Source organism: Mesoplodon densirostris, chromosome 8 (genome assembly GCF_025265405.1).
Source record: "Mesoplodon densirostris isolate mMesDen1 chromosome 8, mMesDen1 primary haplotype, whole genome shotgun sequence".
Lineage (NCBI taxonomy): Eukaryota > Metazoa > Chordata > Mammalia > Artiodactyla > Ziphiidae > Mesoplodon > Mesoplodon densirostris.
Genome location: NC_082668.1, coordinates 62877890 through 62901640, shown reverse-complemented (window position 1 = coordinate 62901640; position 23751 = coordinate 62877890). Strand labels below are relative to the sequence as shown.

Sequence of the window (23751 nt, the reverse complement as noted above, 5' to 3'; positions counted from 1 at the left end):
AGAGAAAACCATAATTTGAAAAGATACATGCACCCCAATGTTCATTGAAGCACCAGTTACAATAGCCTGGACATGGAAGCCACCTAAATGGATTGACAGATAAATGGTAAAGAAGATGTGGTACATATATAAAATGGAATATTGCCAGAGGTTCTTAACACATGACCTTTTATTCAAATGGATGTCACTCTCATCTTCTATAAGGCTTTATTAAATGTTACATTCTCTGTGACACGTTCTCTGACCACCTTGTTTAAAATTGTATGTCCACCCCTCGACCCTGGTCTCCAACCCTTAATCCCTATCTCTGTTTTATTTTTCTCCATAGTGTTTTTCTTCTAATATACTTTGCAATTAACTCGTGTTTATTTTGTTTCTATCCTCCACTGTAATGTAAGCTCTATGATGGCAGGGGATTCTGCTTTGTTTTCCTCACTATTGTATCCTCAGTCCCTAGAACATAGTAGAAGCTCAGTGATATTTGTTGAATAAATAAATGAACAAATTAAGATATCAGGGGTGGAACTGCTTTTTGAGCTGCAGAGCACTATAAAAATACTAATTATTCCTACTATTATTATTCCACTGCCCCCATGACAAGGGTCACATACACATTTACACTCACATGTACAATATCTTCTCTTTCTTTTCCCCATCTCTATGTCCTATCTTGGTTTTGAGACACCATCTAATCAATTTTTGAGGATATTTACTTGGAGGCATATTTGAGTCTTTCAACTATTTAGTCACTAATTCCTAACTCTTATATTAGATCATTTGGAGCACAGTCTCCATTTTAGTCCCCACTACTTTACCCCAATCATCTTAAACTTTTTTCTAGACAATTTCAGTAGTCTCCTCACAGGTGACTTTGCAGTTTATTTTAACATGAATACCATTTCTTAAGTAATTTTCCATGGCCTCAAATTATCTATAAAATGCTTCCTGTGGTGCTCAAGGTTCTTCATTACTAACCCTGACCTTTGTTTTTGTTTTTGTTTTTTTTTCTTTTGGCTGTGCTGGGTCTTTGTTGCTGCACGCAGGCTTTCTCTAGCTGCAGAGAGCAGGGGTTACTCTTCGTTGCCATGCGTGGGCTTCTCAGTGCGGCAGCTTCTCTTGTTGCGGAACATGGGGGCTAGGTGTGCAGTCTTCAGTAGTTGTGACTTGCGGACTCTAGAGCGCAGGTTCAGTAGTTGTGGCACACGGGCTTAGTTGCTCCGTGGCATGGGGGATCTTCCTGGACCAGGGCTCTAAACCGTGTCCTCTGCATTGGCAGGTGGATTCTTAACCACTGCGCCACTAGGGAAGTCCCTGACCTATGTTTTTGAGACACTATTTTTCAGCACTATAAATTGTTCTGTTGGCCCTTTTTATTTCTTTATACTTCAACAAATACTTGTTGATTATTTACTGAGACAGACACTATACAGTGGCATTTAGCAAGGCACCATCTCTTTTCCCCTTTCCTTATAGCAATTGGTTATAGTTTGGGAGGAATGAAGGAAGAGAAAACCCAGCATCTCAAAATCATAGATCAAATGTAAACTAGCTGTAGGTACAATGAGCAGTCATTCTGATTTTTCTGGAATAGACTTGGTTTATACTTGTTGCCCCAGTGTAATTAATGTCTTCCTTCACCCTCAGAACTCTCCCCGTTTGGTAATAAATCATATAGTCTCTGTCTATAAGCAAAAATAATTGAAATTTTTTCATGTGCTCTTTCCCTACATTAACTACAAAGGTTACGTGACTGTCTAAAGCAAAATTTAAGTCCCTTTCCTCTAACACCAGGACATACTTATAAATATCACACATACTGTTTGGTGGAGAAAAACCTAGATGGATCTTATAACCTGAATGTCATTTCAACTTTAGTATAAAACATTTGTCTCAAATGCATTTTAATAATTACTGCCTTAAAAATTTTATTACTCTACCTCTTGTCTGAAATGTCCTATATTTACTCTCCATGTATCCATAGCCTACCCACGTTTAAAATCATACTTATATCCCCAGACTTTTATTTGTATTGGTGTCCATCTGTCTCTACCTGTGATCTCTCCTTTTAGCAGTTATTTTCTAAATCACTTATTTGGCAACTTTTGGTATACAATGTACTTTTTTTTCCCTTCAGGATCTGTTGGTGTAAGTAGTCTGATTGAATCTTTCAAGACAAAGACTGAGACTTATACATCTTTGATTCTATAGCACCAACTCTAAGGCCAAATTCAGAGTATGCACAAACAACCTAATGTGAAAAAAAAAAAACAATAATTATGATAGCAGTGGTAATGATTGTGGTATTGACAGTGTATAATAAGGTAAAATATATGAATTTTCAGAAAATATCATAGTGTGAGAGTAGGAAGAGTTAATTATAGATTAAAGATGTGTGTTTGTGTGTGTGTGTGTGTGTGTCTGTGGATGTGTTTGTGTGTTTGTAAAGTATGTTTGTTTTAAGTTATTTTGGGGTCAGGGGAAGAGGTTGAGGGAGAGAAAGGAGAGTCATACTATATCTTATCAAATGATTAAGTGGAAGATGTGCCATCATTTTGTAGATTGCTAGGGGAAAAAGGTCAATTAAGCTATGGTGTAATGCTTTTGTACCACTTAGAATATGCATTTGGTATATATTGAAAGTCATATTTACTGATGGATTTCTTTGATGTTGGATCATTCCTGTATATACATAACAAAGAATAAGTGGTATCAACTGTCTAACTCTCCTAACACTCCTTCACTCTCCGAGGTCATCAATTGTAAGAAACATTTCTATTTCAGACATGTTTTAAAATACTTTTAAAAAAGAAATATTTGTTGAATGGACTTATAGGGCATAAGTAAGAATATTGCAAAAAACAACATCTGATGAGTTTACTAGGACCTGAGGAAAGGCAACAGATCCTAAATATTCTGAAACAATGGAAGGAAAATAATGGACTTTTTGAATATAGTCAAATGTAGAAACCTGAGTTAGAACAAAACTTTATGGGATTTTACTATCACCCTCACTGTCTAGTAGCAGAAACTGTCGATTGGAAAGTTGTAGTGAAAAAGGGAAAAATATATTATGATATTGAGTATCTAACAGATGTAAAGGCATGAAGCTCTAGCATAAGGTTGGATAGTTAAGAACTAAATACTAAGAGATGGAGTTTACGTACAAGGTTTAATTTTTATTGCTGATTTTTCATTGTCTTGGAGCAGAGGAGGAAACTAAAATTTTTCTGCTCAAGAACTTCTGCTTTGGATCAACATCTTCTATAAAACCTGCTTGCTGGGATAGCTATATGCCTTATCTGATATGAGGAAACCTCTAGTCCTAAACACAAATAGAATTCTTAACTATTTTCAGGATAGATTGTGTGAGACCACAACAAAGTTAAGTCTATCAGAATTGAGTGCTTGAGCTGAGAGGATAAAAATAAGAAAAATAATTGGTTTAGCTTTGTTGCCGAACAGAAAATGTGGCCCACATTCATAGACGTTTTATACATTGCCTTCTCACATTTCATCTTTGTACTGCTCTTGTGTTCATGTTCAGATCATTCATATTTTATTTTGAAACATTTTCATTTTCAGATCAGCAGTTGTGTGATCCTGGTGAATTTCTTTGCCACGATCACGTGACTTGTGTCTCCCAGACCTGGCTGTGTGATGGGGACCCTGACTGCCCTGATGATTCAGACGAATCGTTAGATACCTGTGAGTAGAAAGGTTCTCATGCTGTTCGGATTTACCTTACATGTGAAACTAAATGTCAGCTGTTTTCACAGATGACTGCTGTTTCCGTTTATTCTTTTTTTCCCAAATAGCCTAAAAACTTAAAACCTTTTGTTTGCGTGTCCTTTAAAATGACTATGTGAATGAGAGCATAAAACGCAGTTTTGTCGTGTGAATTAACTTATGAAGGGAAGAAACTGCAAGGTTATTTCAATGTGATTGTGTTACTCCTAGAAAAAAATTTACTTGAAGAGAAAAAAATCCTTGAAAACACAGCACTAAGAGGGAGTAAGGTCCTCTCCAATAATTTATCTCACACGTTTTGAGACAGAGGAGCATATAGAAGGAATAATGAACTAATCAATCTTTAGCTCCAGTATTATTTCTATTAATATCTAGGGCACTACACAAATTATTGAACATGTTTTCTTTTGCACCTGAAAGATAGAAACTACATTTATCCATCCATGCAGTGAGGATCTTTGACTTTTTAATATCAGATTCAGAACTCTTAATACACATGAGTCTTAATTGTAATTGTACCACTGCGTCTAACTTGGGAGTCCATTAAGGGTTTTGCCCATGTGAAAAATACCACTAAATCAAAATTGTAAATAATAACAGGACGACAGCTAAATCTGCTGCACTTTCTTTTAAATACCTACTGTTGTAAGGAGTGTGAAGAGTCGCCTAAATTTTCATATTGATATTTTCTAGCACAGCTAATATCAGTTTTTACTCCCCACGCAAACATGTATGTCAGCTTCTCAGGATCATCCCCAAAGCAACTACATAGTTCCGTGAAGTCAACATGAAAAAAGAAAAATCCACCACTCTTATTGCTTGATATTGTAGAGATAATAATTATTGGTTCCATTTTCCACTTTTATCTACTTGTTTATAAGTCTTATAGATGGAACCAATATAAGTTTTGATGAAAATCTTGGTGATGGGAAGCAGAAGCAATGCTTATTCACTTTCTTCATGTTTGCTAGTGTTTTTAAGTTTCTCAACATATGGGTACTTGAATATTTGCATTAATTGCCTTTCTTCAATTTGGACAGATCACTTTTTCAATAGTAAGAGGTTGTAGTTGTTTACTACATTTCTGATTTTCACCAATTTCATCAGTTTAATTCTGAAAACCTTTACAAGACCCCTATAGCATAGCTAAGGTTCTAGGCATGATAAGAGGAAAAAGTATATTAATAGGAAAATACTCTAGTGGATAAATAAATCTGATAAATCCATACAAAGGAATATTATTTAACAATAAAAAAAGACTGAAGTACTTATACATGCTACATGGATAAATCTTGAAAATATTATGTGAAGGAAAAGAAGCCAGGCACAAGAGACCACATATTTTATGATTCCATTCATATGAAATATCCCAATAGGCAAATCTATGGAGATAGAAAGTAGATAAGTGGTTGCCAGTGGCCAGTGGGGTGGAGGGGAATGAGGAATGTCTGCTAATGAGTATGGGGTCTCTTTGGAGGTGATGAAGTGTTCTAAAATTAGATTGCAGTGATGGTTGCACAACTTTGTTAATGTATTTAAATACATTGAACTGTGCATATTAAATGGGTGAATTGTATGCGAGGTGAATTATGCCTTAACAAAGTTGTTTAAAAATGGAAAATAAGGAGAAGAATCTCAAAATTATGCATATGGATGCGGATGGTATAGTAATGTGAAAAGAACAATAACAAAATACCCCGCCCATGAAATATACAAGTAGTTGGACTACATTTCATCTGTATAAGTAGTGGGACTTAACAGTGTTTAAGCCTTCCCCTATTTAAGTGCCATAGAAGAGTTTTCTTCTCGTTAGATGCAAGGGATGATCGCCATGGCATAATAGGACTAAAAAGATAATTTTTTGAGTTTTGTAGTCTTGCATTTTTGCCCTGATCCTACTATCAAATTCCTGATGGGAAACATGACAGAGACATGAGAGAGATTTGCAGAATCCATACGTAGGAAGGCAGATTGAAGGAGGAATGCCCTGGAACTTGTACCTGGCACAGTGCAAAAGTGATTGAGAAGAAAAGGCTGTGTGGTCTGTCTAGGCAGGAGTTCCCTTCATGCTTTTGAATAATAGAGAATAATAATGCTCCCTGTGTACTCAGGAGGGGGATTAGTGGGAGAATCAAGCTGGAGAGGATCTGTGGTACAGAGGAGACACAAGGGCCTTGGTGGTCAAAACTCAAACCCAAAGAGGAAAGAGACCCCAAAGTGAATGCCAAAGTGGGTGGATGACAGTATTCCACTCCCCCTCCCATGCCGGCTCTGTGCTTCTAGGAACATGGCAGATACCAAGCAGGGCCACACCAGTCAGCTAGACTTGTATTTGCTGGCCAGCATCTGCCCTGATTGATTGAGTTTCTGTTCTTAATGGTCAGTGTCTCGACCACAATGTTTGAAAATATTTTGGTTATCCATCTTGCCCAGAAGACAGACACCACCTTGTGTTCGGGGGAAAAAGGTAGGTCCTTCAATTCACAGAGATTAGGGGCTTTAGCAGACTGAAGCTTCAAATTAGGAGTTACATGTGGGTTAATTGAAATAGAGATAGATTTTCTTCTTATCTAGTTTTTAAAATGAAGCTCATACCTTCTCAAGATATTTTTGGCAGTTTTAAAGTATATAGTTATTTTCCTCGATAAAATTTGGTGAGTTCAGTTTTAAAATGTTTTCCCATTTTGGCCATTCTTATTCTACTCTTGGGCATCAAAATTGCTGAATATCCTCAAGAGCAACACTAAAAAAAATTCATATATCAACGTAGCAATATAACAAAGAAAGAAAAATACTCATTTTTTTTAACCTGGGTGTTTAAATCTGAGTAACATATTTAGATCCACATTTAATTAGCCTGTTTCAGATAAGTTAGTACTAACTAAAATCTGGACAAGCATAGAGAAAAAGCTTTATGGAAAAATCAGACTTTTTCAAATTTAAATTTCTCAATCCAGATGTTCACAGTTACCATTTTCCTTAATCATAGTGCTTTGTAATGTGTTGTTTTATAACATTCATATGCAGTCATCACTGATCTACATAAAATAATTGCATAATTTTATAATTATATGAATGTATATACATTCAATGTGAAAGATAAATACTAGAAATCAAAAACCTTGAAGATTGATTCTTAAGAAGGATAATTTTGTGCTCAGTGTATGAACAAAAGTATGTTACCATATTTGACCTGAAGACAAAGTATGTTGTATCTACAAAATATTAGATGAAAACCACTGATGCGATGCACTTATTTTTCCTAAATCCACTTAACCTCTAAAATGATAAGAGGACCAATATAGCATAGAATTTATTATGACATTGTGAAAGCTCTGCCATGACAAAATTCTAACGGGAAAAAAGTGGATATTGTCGAGGAGGAGGAAAAGCTTTACTTATGAGAGGCTGATGACCAAAATGCTTTAGAAGATAAACATGCCTACAGAAAAACAAAGGAAGTGAAAATCAAATGAAATTGAGGTATTTGGGGATCTGAGAGGTTAACAAGCACATATTTTCTTTCTCTTCTGTGTTTGTTTAGGCCCAGGTTTTAGGGGTATTTTCTACTATTTATGGGGCAGAAGTGAGATTACACTAACAGCAATCCAAGGCCAAGGAAACCCCTCTTGAATGGGGTTGATTTACCACTAAGCTGACTGCATGTTGGGATGAGTTTTCTAAAATATGAAATTAGAGAAATTTAATAATTTATGTCCTTACCATTGAATATGAGAAATGGTTCTTTAGCCTTATATTACAAATGAAAATCTTTATTTTGCTACATTATTTGAAGTAATTTGTTAAGTGTCTAAATGGCTAACCATCTTTTAGGTCCTATGAGGCAATGAGAAGAGAAAATCAGGAAAAATCACCCTCTTTCTACTCAGTGCTTTCAATCCAGTTGTAAGTCTAGCATTTTGTATGACGAGAATTAAAGTGAATAGTAGAAATATTATTTGTGGAATGAAAACTTGGTACCCCCTGTGACAGGGAAGTCTTCCTGAAAGGTGCTTTTATTCCAAGGTATTCAATACATAATTCCTTCTAGGATTTTCTGTTGAATGCTTAATGATGCTTCCTTTCCAACAATCAGTTTCAGCAGATGTGTGATATTTTTTGGCAATCTGATGTTTATATACTTAAAATTAGATTCCTCCTTTTAAGTCAGGAAGGTATTTGTTCTGCTCTTTCCCCTTCTTCCTTATTGCCTTCCACTACCCCCCTTCAGAAAATCATGTAGAGAGTCCTTCTGCTATAGATCATGTTGTGGATATGATGACTCTTTGACTAACCGGGGAGTATAAAAATGACATTATAGGAAGGTAAGGTTTGCAACCTGGATACAGTTAAGTCCCCTACATGGAAACCTTCAAGTTGTGAACTTTCAAAGATGAGGATGTGCATTCACATGGCCGATCATGGTAAGTTAGTTCACGTGTTTGGCATACATTGTCACGTGAGTGCATCCTCTACAAGTGGTTGTGCTTTTGTGTACTGTACAGTACTGTATAGAGTACAGTAGTACAGTATCTTTGTTTCAAGTCCAGGATGTCCAGAAGCAAGCGTAAAAGCAGTGGTAATGTAGCTGGTACTGCTAAGAAACACCAAGAGAGACTGGAGGAAGAAGAAGTAACTGAAGAACCAAAGAGATTCACGACACAGGAAATGGCAAGGGGATTTTCTTTATTAGAGAAGGCACTGTTAGTTTTTGAGGCAAAGGACCAGAATGTAGGACAGTACACGAAGGTTACAACAGCTGTTCAGGATGCAATCCAGTGCAACCATGTCATCTATGATGAGAAAAAAAGAGCTACTACCCAGACATCCCTGGATTGTTTTTTCAAAAGGGTAGATAGAATTGAATCCAGCAAGGAGCCAGAACCTGTGCCATCAATGTCAGGCATGAGGGAAATTGCAGCTTGCCCTCCATCTCCTATTGCTGTTGACCCTTCAGCTCTACCCTCTCCCACCTCCTCTCCCTCCTCCAGTCAGTAACTCTTCTTGCCTGTTCACTCGATGCCAGCCCCTGGATGACAGCTCTTGTACTGTATACTAGTGTGCTTTTCAAGGTATTGTATTGTAAGATTAAAAATGTTTTCTTTATTTTTTGCATATTATTTGTGTGAAAAATATTATAAACCTATTACAGTACAGTACTATATAGCCAATTGTGTTAGTTGGGTACCTAGGCTAACTTCGTTGGACTTAACAAACAAATTGGACTTACCAATGCACTCTCGGAATGGAACTTGTCTGTATGCAGGGGACTTACTGTAGTTGTTATAATAATTTTCATATTGACTCTACTCTGTTCTGTCCTTCTGCAAGGATCAGCAAACTTTTCCTGTAAAAGACCATACAGTACATATTTTAGGATTCCTGAGCTTGTGTCATCTCTGTTGCATATTCTTCTTTGTTTTTATTTGTTTGTAAAACAGTTAAAATGGAACAACAAGCCAACAAACATCCTTAGTTTACACTCTGTACAAAAACAGTCCACAGACTGGGCTTGTCTTGAAGGCTGTAGTTTGCCAAACCCTACTGCAGTGTCCTAGCTAGGCCGTGTCCGCTGTACGGCTGCAGAGGTGGGGCCGTGCCTGGGTACTGCAGCCACAGGAAGCAGCATAACTGGGCAAAGTGGAAGAATGGGGCATAGAGCTGTGTGTGTACCCACTCCCACACGGTGCCAGACTCGGGCAAAATGGCATTCTCTGCAAAAGCTGGCTTCATTCTTCTATTTTTGCACATCTCCTTACTTGTTAAGATTGCATTTGAGCATAAGGGACAGACACAGGAGCTCAAAGAAATAAGGGTTTACTTTTCTCATATAAAAACGTGCAAAAGTGGACAATCCAGGATTGATATGGCAGCTCCAGAATGACACCAGGCTTCCTCTACCTTTATGCTCTGCCACTCTTAGCATGGAGGTGTCAGTCTTTTAGCCACAGTAGGGCTTTTCCACCTTCCCCAGTAGATAATTCCATTTTGGCCAGAGAGAAGGGAAAGAAAAAAAGAAACAGTAAGTGCCAGCTGAGTCTATCTGTTTGTCAGGAGAATAGTAACTTTTACGGAAAGCAAACTCAGTAGATTTCTTGCTTAGATATCCTTCGCCAGAACTGATCACCTAAGGTATGGGGCAATGAGTATTTCCACAGGGCTTTCCAAAATAAGATCTGTGGTTCTGCTAGTAAAGAAAAAGGGGAGACTAGATATTGGGCGAGAAGAGGCCCCAGGTAGCATGTGCCACAATGTCTCTTCACTCCTTTTCCGCTCTTCGTCCACTGAGGAGAGGTGGCAGGCACAGTGCATGATCAGGGCTTCTGAATCCCAGATGCTTGACACCAAAGCCAGTTCCTCCAGATGAATATCTTTGCTCTTGTGCAACAAACTTAGTCATTCCAGGTCTCCATTACCTTATCTGTACAATGGGCATGATAGTACCTACTTCACAGTAAAGTGCTTAGAATAGTGCCTGTTCCAGAGTAAGAGCCCCTCTCCACCCAACACCCCCTCCCTGTATTCCATATGCCAGAGCTCTGACCAAGCACCTTACCCTGAGGGTCTTTTGATAGAGCATGCTAATTGCCCCCTCTCCCATTCTTATTGAAGGTTGGCTTTATTCTCTAATGTTGTGGCTAGCAATAGGGTTAATTTACCATGTACACTAATTCAAGAGAAGTTATTAACAGTTTTTAATAATTAAGTATATTAAAAGTATATTACACTCAAGCATTAAGACAAATAAGGTGTAGACATTATTTGGGGACAGGTGGCTTTTCCTAAGAACTCTTCCATAGACATCATGTTGGTGAATTAGCTAAAGTTAAAATATATGGCTAAAAAACACATTAATGAATAATATTATTTAATCAACATTGCAGTCCTGAAATGTGGCTGTTATCTCATTTTAAGAAATGAGGAAACTGAGTTTACAGTTCTTCTATGCCCTCTAAGTTGGCTGTTATCGGTAAAGGCAGAGTTTGCATTTCTTTCAACTTGCCCTTCTTTTTATAAATACTCAGGAAAGGAAGAACCTAACTCCTAAAAGGAAGCCTTAGGCCACCTAATTTAAAAATATGGTGACATTTGAAAAACATAGATGCTATCCCAACAGTTATATCACACTGACTTTGGAGGTAATCAGTTCTAATTGAATAATTCAGTAAACACACCATGCCTCCTGGGTAATAGGAATAGAAGCATTTGTGAAAAGTGAAAATGGCTGTAAGTTATTAGGGTTAGATATGCCTCTGCATGAATTGACCATTGCTTTGACTGCATTTCCATTGTTGTAGGATTTTAAGCTTTATTTAGATAGGAGGATATTAATGAACTCCTTATATTCATACACTGACCTTTCCCCTAGGATATAAGGTAGAAATCCTTTTACAATTTCCTTCTAAACTTTCTTTCTTTAACAGAGGTCAGAGAAATAAAACAAAAATTCAGGTGGGAGGTTATTAGCAAACAGACACTGCTCTTTAAGAATAAATAGCAGAATAGGGCACTGAAAGTAGACTACAGGAACAATAAAATGAATGGAAATATGGTCCTTGTTTCTAAGTAATAGTGATTTAGAGGTCACTTTGCAATGAGCTAATATATGAGAACCACAGAGCTAAGCTTTTCGTTAGGAAGAGAAGCTGAAATGATCTTACAGATTAAAGGGAGAGCATATGAGGCCCATGAGGGCAGTTTATGTCTCTTTCAATTCTTTTTGTTTTGCTCTTCATTTTATTCTGAGGCTTCCCTCTTTTGCAATGAAGAGGCAAGAAACATTGTCCCTTCTTTAATAATAAAGAGACCTCCACTTATGAGTTGATATGAAGGGGAGACAGGAAGGTGAGGAACAGTATAATTGTGAATTGAAAGGGCCTGTCTAAGGTTGGTTCATTTCCCCAGCACAGTGGGGACGGGATGGAGGGTGACATTTCCCTTCATCCTGCCCTGCAATGTGCTAACGGGTCTCTGAAAGTTTGCCTCTGCAATTTTAAGCAAGTTTGATTGGAGGCATAGGTGATAAAACTGAGTGCACCACAATTCACAGAAGTGGAGCAAGACCAGCATTGCAAAAGGCCTTGCTCTTCCTCAAGAAGTCACTGCTTTTTGGTTTTCTGATCCAAGTTCACATGTCATAGGATAAAAAGGGACTCATGTCCCTCAGCCTGGACTGGAAATTATAGGCAATGAAAACTTTGAAATGATATAAAATAAAGGGGATTAAATAAAATTATTGAATTCTAGAGACAACTCTGATAAAATCTCCTTGGCTTAAGGGATGAGGTATAGTAAACAAATGGTATTTCAGGGCTCTGTTGGGACAAAGCTGAAGGCTGAGCAAGGAGCCTTCTGAGAAATGATTCAATCCATCATTTATCCACAACTAATCTAGCATTTGGGGTTGGGGATGAAGTCTTCTTACCTTTCATGGGGGAGCAAATTTCTTCGCAGAGGAGGTTTTATTCTTTATAGTCAGTGTATAAAATTTACATTTGACTTTCACTCAGAAGTGCTTCTGAAATGACATATTTTGCTAAATGAAGCACTGAAGGATGTTTTGTTCTACGAACTTATTTTAATGGCATTGACTTTTTTCTCTCTCCCTTCCCCCATATCTAATATTATTTCTTCCCTGAAAGCAGGATATAAAACCCTACTATAATATGCCTATGGAATTCTCAGTAGGACAAAAAGTATCATCCTTCTACTAATTGCTGTATTGGCCCGTTTCAGTTTTAGGCAGAATAATTAACTTTGGGTTGAATATTTTCAATTAAAATCTCTGTAACATTAGCCTTTTTTGATTTGGGGGATGGGAGAAATTGCTAGCAAAGAGAAAGTTCATGAGGAGATGGGTAAAAATAGGGCTTAGGTGGAAGGATACCAATTCAGTAAAGGTGGCTTATAGCAGTCTACTCATCTTGTAGGGCTTTTTTGTTTGTTTGTTTGTTTTACTTTTCTGAAAAATGATGCCTTGGGAGGGAAAAGTTTGACCTTATTCCTTGGTCAACCAAGGATCAGATACAAAAGGGGAGAATATTTCAGCTTGCACAAATCTTTCTGGGTATTAAACAGCAAGAAAAAAAACAAACTAGTAAATACTTCTCAACAACTCTGATGGAGTTGCCAAGAGAAAAGTAATTATTAATAAACTTCTTGTCTTAGACTTCAGCATACAGTCATAAGACTAATGATTTCAATCTTTCAAAAATAGTAATTATAGAAAGGACTTATACTTGTATAGCACTTTGATAATTTAAGGACATGTACATTAGAATCAATAAATATCCTTTGACATAGTACCTATTTTTTGAGAAAAATAGGCCAGGTATTATGGCCATAAAAAAACCAAGAAATCTAAAGCACAAACAGGTTGCTTGGTCAAGAGTCTCATAGCTAATGGGTAACAAGGCTAAAATTGGAATCCAGAAATTGCATTTCCTAACTTTCTATTATAGCATCAGTTATGGGTTGAATTGCACCCCTCAAAATTCACATGTTGAAACCCTAAAATTATACCATTGCAGAATGTAATTGAACTTGTTGCTAGAGGCTCAAAAGAGGTAAATTAAGTAAAAATGAGGTCATTAGGGCTTCCCTGGTGGTGCAGTGGTTGAGAGTCCGCCTGCTGATGCAGGGGACACGGGTTCGTGCCCCGGTCCGGGAAGATCCCACATGCCGCAGAGCGGCTGGGCCTGTGAGCCATGGCCGCTGAGCCTGTACATCTGGAGCCTGTGCTCCGCAATGGGAGAGGCCACAACAGTGAGAGGCCCGGGTACCGCAAAAAAAAAAAAAAAAAAAAAAAAAAAAGATGAGGTCATTAGAGTGGGTCCTTATCCCATCTGACTGGTGTTTTGAAAGAAGGGGCAATTTGGACACACTGAGGGACACTGGGGTGCTTGTGCACAGAGAGAAGGCCATAGGAAGAGGCAGTCAGAGGGTGGAGATCTGCAATCCAAGGAGGCCTTGGGGGAAACTAACCCCGGCAGCATCTTGATCTCGGACTTTTGGCCTCAGCACTGAGAGGAGATAAATTTCTGTTGTTTAAGCCACTTAGTCTATGGTATTTTGTTATGGCAGACCTAGCAGATTAATATAACATCCTACTATATGTCTATTACACTTCCATGTTTTTTATATTAATATAAAGAATACTGCAACAATTAAAAAACTCCTCCTTTTCCTTGGAGATATATACTAACTACCAGAGTACTGAAATTATAGGCTTTATTTAGAGATATGAAATGAAATCACCAGTTTCTGATGAAATACAGGGCCCATTCCTACAGCAGTGGTCCTAACCCTCTAAGAATGCCTGATTTGATCACATAGTGCAATTCTTATACAAATGAAAAAATATTGTTTTAATAAAAAATCAGTAGATAATTACTACAGATTATTTTTTTCAAATATTTATGGATGATGGGTTGCTCCAAAATTTTAAAAAAGTAGTTTTGCCTTAATCATTCCTGCTGGTGATCTAGAACACTCATTTAGTGGTGCAGTTGGTGTCCATCTCAGCAATGCTACGTATTTGCAACACAAAAGACAAACTTGGATTGATGACTTAACTAACATTATTTTCTGAGGGAAACAGTAGAAATTCATAAGTGGTGTATACTAGTCATAGTGTGCATATTAGTAATATTATATATTAGGTTGCTATAATCTATATTAGATTGTTATACTTGTTGACTTGCAATTGATAATTAGGTTAGGCAATAAAATAGATGTAATTTGATAGTTAAAATAATGCTTCTTTCTCCACATGGGACTTTGGGGAATTTTGTTACATTTTACTTCCAAATTTGCACATATTAGACAATTCAATTTTTAAAATAAATGGCATACTATATATTTTCACTTAAGGAGTAAAGAGAATTTTGTTGCCAAACTAGAATTCCCATAATGTATTGGTGCATTTTCTTTAAGAAAACTAGAATGTAATCAATCAGCAGCTATTTACTGAGGAACTACTGTGTTCCAGGTGCTTACTAAACATGGTCCTTCAACCATTTTTTCCATGACTTACCATGTGCCAGGGCTTTCACCTATGCTAATTTAGTTTCTATCCTGGTAAAATGATACTAATTTCATATTAAAGAAGATGTTTATGAGAAAGATAAGGATGACAATTACTGACACAAAATATATGGTTAATATGGACCAGATGTTGTACTATGACCCTTATGTGGATTATATCTTTTGATCCTGACAACAGCCCTGAGCGGGACATTGGGTACAGTTGTTCAGGTCATGCAAGGCATCAGGGTGACATAAATAATGCAGACTGCATGGGTATATGTATTTTCCTACAAATGGAAATAAATGATCTTTGAAAGGGAGCAGTGTTTCTAGTTTGCATGAAGGCACTCTATGAGCTAATGGTGGCCTCCGTATGATGCTAATCATGGTCAGCTTTTATAGAGGATAAAAATAAAGCATGAGAGAAGTTACTTGCTAGAGGTCCTAAAGCAATTATGTGACAGAGCTACAGTTGAACACTGTACCATGCTATATAGCCTCCTAGATGAGGTAAATGAAGTTCAGAAATGTTAAATAGATCCCACTAACATGCCCCCTTAGTGAAGACCGGACTTTCATACATGCCTATCTCACATAACATTTAAGTTGGCATTTAAGTTGGCATCCTGTACATAATCCATCTATCTATATATGTATCTATCAATGTATCTATGTGTCTATCAAATTTATGCATAACAAATTTTAATTGAGTGACTACTATGTAATAGGTCCTGTGATAGATGTTGGGAATGACAAGATAAATATGCTAACGATGGAAGACAGATATTGTAACAACTGAGAGAGGATTTTAATTATCTCTTTTATCCAATTCTAAAGGATATATAAATGTGTATATATTACTGTACTAATAATTTTAAAAGGTATATGGGTTAACATTTATATATGCATGTATATGAATTTTATGTGTGTGCATATACACAAATTGAATCTGGAAAAAAATAATATTCTCTTCACCATTTTTCCTCCCACAGACAAACAAAACACACATATTCACTCTAATTTAAAAACACATTGTTGGGAATTCCCTGGCAGTCCAGTGGTTAGGACTCGGCAATTTCACTGCCAAGGCCTGGGTTCTATCTCTGGTCAGGGAACTAAGGTCCCACAAGTCGCGGGGCACGCCCTGCCCAAAAAAATAAAAAATAAAAACACACTGATGAGGATAACTGAGTAGATTATGAGATTATCAGTTTTCTATTGCTGTATAATTAATCACCACAGATTTAGCATGTCAAAATAACACCCATTTCTTATCGCCCAATTCCGTAGGTCAGAAATCTAGTTAGGATCAAATGGGTTCTCTGCTTAAAGTTTCACAAGGCAGAAATCAAGGTATTCCTAAGGCTGGGCTCATATCTGGAGGGTCTGAGAAAGAATCCACTTCCAAGCTCATTTAAGTTGTTGGCTGAATTTAGTTTCTTGTGGTTGTAGGACTAGGACCACAATTTCTTGATGGTCTTCAGCCTCAACCTTTGACAACCAAAGGCCACCCACATTTCTTGAAAGGGTACTCTGTCCATTTTCAGAGCCAGCAATATGTTGAAGCTCCCTCATGATTCATGCTCTCAATCCCTGACTTCCTCCTCTGCAACCAGATGGAAAACACCTTCTGCTTTTAAACACCTTGTGTGATTAGATTAAGAAGATGTGGATAATTTCCTTTTGCCATATAATGCAATATAATCCTGGAGTGATATCTCATCATATTCACAGGTTCCACTGACATTCAAAACAGAAGGGGTTATAAGGGAAGAGAGTCAATGAGAGTGATTCTTAGAATTCTGAGTAATACAGTGTATTCGTGGGTTGGGGCTGCCATAACAAAATACCATAGACTTTCGGTTTAAATTTTAAAAATATATATATTTCCTCATAGTTCTGGAGGCTACAAGTTCAAGTTCAAGGTGTTGGCAGCCTTGGTTTCATTCTGAGGCCTCTCTCCTTGTCTTGTAAATGGCCATCTTCCTCTCATGTTGTTACATGGTCTTCCCCCTGTGTGTGGCGGTGTCCTAATCTCTTCTTATAAAGACACCAGTCATATTGGATTCATACCCACCTGTATGACCAAATTTTACCCTAATTACCTCTTAAAGGTCCTGTCTCCAAACACTCTCACATTCTGAGGTACTGAGGGATGGGTGAGGACTTCAACATATAAATATGGGGAGGATGAAATTCAGCCTATAACACACAAGATGATTTTGCTTTTCTTTTTCGATTATAGTTCACCTAATGAACCTAAATTGTTATTTGTTTAGAAAGTTGAATTACCTTCTTCCCTCCACTTCTTACTGTGAAAAATTTCAAGCTGACAGAAAAGTTAAAAGAATAGTAGAATAAATACCTATATACCCTGGATTTATCAAACCTTAACATTTTGTGACATTTGCTTTATCTTTTTCTCTCTGTCTGAATTGTGTATAGATGTTTGGAATGTTTACACACATATACATATATATGTTCACATATGACTTTTGCTGAACCATTTAAATAAGTTGTAGACATCATGACATTTTATCCTGAAATGATTCTAAGAACAAGACATGCTCTTACATAACTATAATACCATCATCACACCCATGAAATTTGACTTTGATATAATATCCTATCCATATTCAACTTTCTCCAACTGTCCCTAAAACATCATTTGCAGTTATTTTTTGCCCAATCCAGGACCCAACCAAGAATAATGAATTGCATGGCTCTTCAATCTTCACTAATCCAGAATATTTTCCAACTTTTCTTTTGTCTGTTATGGCATTGACATTTTCCTGTAGAATGTCACAGAATCCGAATTTTTCTATTTATGTTCTGCTGATTAGACTCAGAGTATTTTGCCAAGAATACACTATAGGTCATGACATACATTTCCAGTTGTGTTAAATCAGAAGATACGTCAGTTTGATGCAAGCTTGATAACATGGTTACCGAAATGGAATTACAACAGAATATTTGCTAGAACATAAGGTACACCTCTGAACTATACAGCTAAGAAGTTTAACATAGCAGAGTCTTTTCCAGTCTTAACTCGTCCATCAGAAAAAAGACTTAGAAAAGGAGTAAACTTAAGAGCTTAAAATCATGAGATAGTCTCATGTTATTTGAACTTGAAAATAGAAATCAGCTGAAGAATGAGGCTTTAAGTTTGGACTTTGTATCACTTGAGCTGTATCACTCACCCTTAAAAAAATCTAATTTTGTTTTTTCAAGTTTCTCTATGTATAGCTAAGTATGAGTGAAGCATAGAATTACTGTCACTTCCATTTAAGTAACAAATATTATAAATCCCACATTACATTGTTAACATCCTTAAGGACAGGCATCTTTTCCACCCTTTTATATCCATACATTGTTCTGTACACAGTGAGCAGCACATATATTTTTGTCTGTCAGACATTTGAAAGGTGACTATGTAGGTAGGCAGTTTATATATAGATACACTGATTATATATTTATGATTATTTCAAAGTCAAACTTTTTCAGTTTATTTGAATAGTTACCTTATTTAGGGAATGCATGAGTAATAGAATTATATCCAATATGACTTAATAAGTTTACACCATTGCTTTATAACCTGCTTTCTTCACATAAATAAGGAAAAAGCTCCTTGAGACAGGAAAGAGTCTACCATTTACAAATTTTTTATCCAATCTTTCTTTTACTGCTGTCAACAAGCTTTTTATATTCAGTTAAGTGGTTCACCAATGAAATAATTGAATGTAGCATTTCAAAAGGGAAAGTAAAAGTGACCCCGAAGAATGTATTATCATTTAACACACACACAAAAATTCCTCCCAGGGTTAGTCATTATGGAAGGCACTACACTTTGGTGTCAGTAAGAGAAAATATTTGAATCTGTTTTACAACTGCAAATGCAGGAGAAAATGTTTGCAGGTGGAGAAACTTATAATATAACCATTTCTGTTATGTTTGTCACCTGTCAGGATTTCATCCCAATGGAGTAGTGATGACTCTACATTCCCACTGGAACCTTTTCACATGTCATACAAGTTAAAAAAAAAAAAAAAGATATCTATAGTTCAGTTTGAAGTTGAGGTTATAAAAAAAGAAAGAAAAAGAAAACAATAGCACCAACACTAGTTAGAAAAAGCCCAACTATAACAGCATCCAAATTAAGGCAAAGCAGGTCAGACACATTCTGACAATGTTAAACCAAAATGCAGTTTATAAATTCAACAAGATATTAATGATTCTTTACTGCAGTGATGGGTGTGTGTTTGGAAACAGTTGACCTCTGAGGTAAGTGGATTCTTGCAGATGTGGATGTGGAATTTCTGCGCTCTGATTGGAATCAAATGAGTTTGCATTACTGCTCAACTCTTTTTCTGGTTATCTTTAAGTATTTCCTCCACTGATGAACAGGAATATAAATATATAATAAGTTTGTTTTGTTTCAAAATTTCTGAGCTTGATGCATATTTGAGAGAGTGTGAGAATTTGCTATTCCTCAAAAATAGAACTGATTTAATAAATTAGATATAGATTAGTTTTAGGTGCAAGGAATCACAGTGATCGGATTGGCTGTCTAGGATGTACAAGAGCGAAGACTGGTTTCTGTTTAAGATTTAACCCAAGATAAATTGGATCTGGTCAAACCACCATGAACCACAGCCTTCGTGATGGGGATTCAGAATGCCAGGTTCTTATTAAATTTTGCTTCAAGATGGATTTTTGCTCCTATTATTCTTTGCTTCATAAGAATAATATGTTGATTTACTGGGCACTTGTAGATGCTAGGAACTGAAATAGGTTCAGACTACATAATCTCCAGATGAAAAACTAAAAACTAAAAACTACAGTTCAGTGAGGTAAATCACCTGGCTTGAGGACACATAGTGAATGAATCTCAGACCTGTGACTGAAATTTACATACCCTTGACTTGCGCCCTCTTTTTCTTTTCAATTTGCATGTGTGCCTCCCAGTAATATAGTTCTACAACCATTCTATATTTATTGCATCTCATCATTTATCAGAACACTAACAAAAATGCATAAAAAGCAGAATCTGAAAAAATAAATTTAACTAAATTTCAAAATTTTAAATAAAATATAGAGGTGTATTCCCAAACTAACTTTAACAACTGCTTCTATCTTTCCTCAAAAGCTGGTGTGTACCCAGGGCACTACCTCTACATTCGGAGACCCCCTCCAACAAGCTGAAGTGGCCTAAACCCCACTCACACACCCTCACTCAGGGCCCTACCTCCAAATTTCAGAACTCCACACTCCAGAGGCCCTCCTTTAGAGGTGCTGCCTCTTCTGTTCTGCGCAGGTCCTAAACAGAGGCCCTGCACTGCACTTCAACATTGCCCTGCCTAGGCACTGCCCCATGCTCAAAGTCACCCCCCACCCGCCTAGGTCCCGCCCCACCCGAAACCCCGCCCCTGCCTAAGTTCCACCCCCCTGCTAAAACCCTGCCCCTATACCCAAGGCTTTTTTTTTTCCTTTTCTTTTTTTCCTCTTTTATTTTATTTCATTTTATTTTTCTAAAATAATGGGTTTATTGAGATAAAATTCATATACCATAAAATTCACATGTTTAAAATGTACAATTTAGTGGTTTGTAGTATAGTCACAAAGTTGTGCAATCATTACCACTGTCTAATTCCAGAATATTTTCATTGTGGCAAGAAAAAACCCTGTACCCTCTAGCAGTCATTCCCCATTCTCCCCTTCCCCTAGACTCTGGCAACCACTAAATTACCAAATTCATTGATTAGCTCTAGTAGTTTTCTGCTGGCATCTTTAGGATTCTCTCTATATAGTATCATGTCACACATTTATGATAAAACCTCTCCAGAAAGTGGGCATACAGGGAACCTACCTCAACATAATAAAGGCCATATAGACAAACCCACAGCAAACATCATTCTCAATGGTGAAAAACTGAAAGCATTTCCTGTAAGATCAGGAACAAGACAAGGATATCCACTCTCGCCACTATTATTCAACATAGTTTTGGAAGTCCTAGCCATGGCAATCAGAGAAGAAAAAGAAATAAATGGAATACAAATTGGAAAAGAAGAGGTAAAGCTGTCACTGTTTTCAGATGACATGATACTATATATAGTATATATCTGAATGAGATCCTCTTAGGCTGTCTTCATTTCTTTTCATTCTTTTTTCTTTATTCTGTTCAGCAGCAGTGAATTCCACCATTCTATCTTCCAGGTCACTTATTCTGCTATTGATCCCTTCTAGTGTAGCTTTCATTTCAGTTATTGTATTGTTCATCTCTGTTTGTTTGTTCTTTAATTCTTCTAGATCTTTGTTAAACATTTCTTGCATCTTCTTGATCTTTGCCTCCATTCTTTTTCTGAGGTCTTGGATCATCTTCACTATCATTATTCTGAAATCTTTTTCTGCAAGCTTGCCTATCTCCACTTCATTTAGTTGTTTTTCTGGGGTTTTATCTTGTTCCTTCATCTGGTACATAGTCCTCTGTCTTTTCATCTTGTCTATCTTCCTGTGAATGTGGTTTTTGTTCACAGGCTGCATGATTGTAGTTCTTCTTGCTTCTGCTGTCTGCCCTCTGGTGGGTGAGGCTATCTAAGAGGCTTCTGCAAGTTTCCTGATGGGAAGGACTGGTGTTGGTTAGAGCTGGCTGTTGTTCTGGTGGGCAGAGCTCAGTAAAACTTTATTCTGCTTGTTTGCTGATGGATGGGGCTGGGTACCCTCCCTGTTGGTTGTTTGGCCTGAGGCGAACCAACACTGGAGCCTACCGGGGCTCTTTGGCTGGGCTAATGGTGAAATCTGGGAGGGCTCACGCCAAGGAGTACTTCCCAGAACTTCTGCTGCCAGTGTCCTTGTCCTCATAGTTGGACAGAGCCACACCCTGCCTCTGCAGGACACCATCCAACACTACCAGATAGGTCTGGTTCAGTCTCTATGGGGTCACTGCTCCTTCTCCTGGGTCTCAATGCGCACACTGCTTTGTGTGTGCCCTCCAAGAGTGGAGTCTCTGTTTCCCCCAGCCCTGTTGAAGTCCTGCTATCAAATCCCACTAGCCTTCAAAGTCTGATTCTCTAGGAATTCCTCTTCCCATTGCCAGACCCCCATGTACAGAAGCCTGACGGGGGGCTCAGAACCTTCACTCCAGTTGGTGGACTTCTGTGGTATGAGTGTTCTCCAGTTTGTGAGTCACCCACCCAGCAGTTATGGGATTTGATTTTATTGTGATTGCACCCCTCCTACCGTCTCACTGTCGCTTTTCCTTTGTCTTGGAATGTGGGGTATCTTTTTGTTGAGTTCCACTGTCTTCCTGTTGATGATTGTTAAGCAGTTAGTTGTGATTTCAGTGTTCTCACAAGAGGGAGTGAGAGCATGTCCTTCTACTCCACCATCTTAAACCAATCCCTTTGTCCTTTTTCCTCTTTTAGATTGGGGTTATGTTTTACCTTGTTGATTCTTTTATATTATCATTTTTCCTAATAAATCTTTTATTCTTCTAATTTTATTTTATTTCTTATCCTTTGTTAGTGATCTCTCCTTTTGGCTTGTTCACCTCCCCCCCACTTTTTATTCTTTTTTCTATTGTGGGTTTATTTTACCTTGTTGCAGTTTCAATAGTTTTATTTTTCCTAAAGCATTTTTTATCTTTCTAATTTAATTTTGTTTTTTTTCTTTGTTACTGTATTCCTCCTTTTTTTCTTTCTTTCTTCCTTTTTTAAATTTTGTTAATGCACCATGAAGCTTGCAGGATCTTGGTTCCCAGGCCAGAGGTTGGGCACAAGATCCTGTGGTGGGAGCTCCTAGTCCAACCGCTGGACTAACAGAGAACCTCAGACCCCAGGGAATATCAGTCAGAGTGAGGCCTCCCAGAGATCCCCATCTCAGCACCAGGACCCAGGTCTATTGAACTGCCTGCAAACTCCAGTGCTGGACATGTCAGGCCAAACAACCATTAAGTCAGGAATACAGCACCACCTTTCAAAAAAAATGAAATGACAAAAAAATCTGTTACAGACAAAGGAGCAAGGTAAAAATCTACAAGACCAAATAAATGAAGAGAAAATAGGCAACCTACCTGAAAAAGAATACAGAGTAATGATCCAAAATCTCAGAAACATAATGGAGAAAATACAAGAAACTGTTAACAAGGATCTAGAAGAACTAAAGAGCAAAAAAAAACAGTGATGAACAACACAGTAAATGAAAATAAAAATTCTCTACAAGGAATCAATAGCAGAATAACTGATGCAGAAGAATGGATAAGTGACCTGGAAGATACAAGAGTGGAAATAACTACTGCAGAGCAGAATAAAGAAAGAAGAATGAAAAGAATTGAGGACAGTCTCAGAGACATCTGGGACAACATGAAATGCACCAACATTCGAATTATAGGGGTCCCAGAAGACGAAGAGAAAAAGAAAGGGACTGAGAAAATATTTGAAGAGATTATATTTGAAAACTTCCCCAATTTAGGAAAGGAAATAGTCAATCCAGTCCAGGAAGAGCAGAGAGTCCCATACAGGATAAATACAAGGAGACACACGCCAAGACACATATGAATCAAATTATCAAATACTAAATACAAAGAAAAAATATTAAAAGCAGCAAGGGTAAAGCAACAAATAACATACAAGGGAAATCACATAAGATTAACAGCTAATCTTTCAGCAGAAACTCTGCAAGCCAGATGGGAGTGGCAGGACATATTTAAAGTGATGATAAGGAAAAACCTACAACCAGGATTACTCTATCCAGCAAGGATCTCATTCAGAATCGACGGAGAAATTAAAACCTTTACAGAAAAGCATAAGTTAAGAGAATTCAGCACCACCAAACCAGGTTTACAACAAATCCTAAAGGAACTTCTTTAGGCAGGAAACACAAGAGAAGGAAAACACCTACAATAACTAACCCAAAACAATTAAGAAAATGATGATAGAATCATACATATTGATAACTACCTTAAATGTAAATGGATTAAAT

The 23751-nt window shown here is 37.3% G+C and overlaps 1 protein-coding gene across 1 annotated transcript in view; it reads left to right on the top strand.

Annotated features, from left to right (window-relative positions):
* The first annotated feature begins 2665 nt into the window (after positions 1–2665).
* LRP1B (LDL receptor related protein 1B) overlaps positions 2666–23751 on the top strand; it is a 1545691-nt gene continuing 1524605 nt past the window's right edge. Inside the window, exons 1-2 of the mRNA XM_060105953.1 lie at positions 2666–2759; positions 3583–3705. Coding sequence (XP_059961936.1) covers positions 2666–2759; positions 3583–3705 — 217 coding nt within the window. The remainder of the gene's footprint in view (positions 2760–3582; positions 3706–23751) is intronic.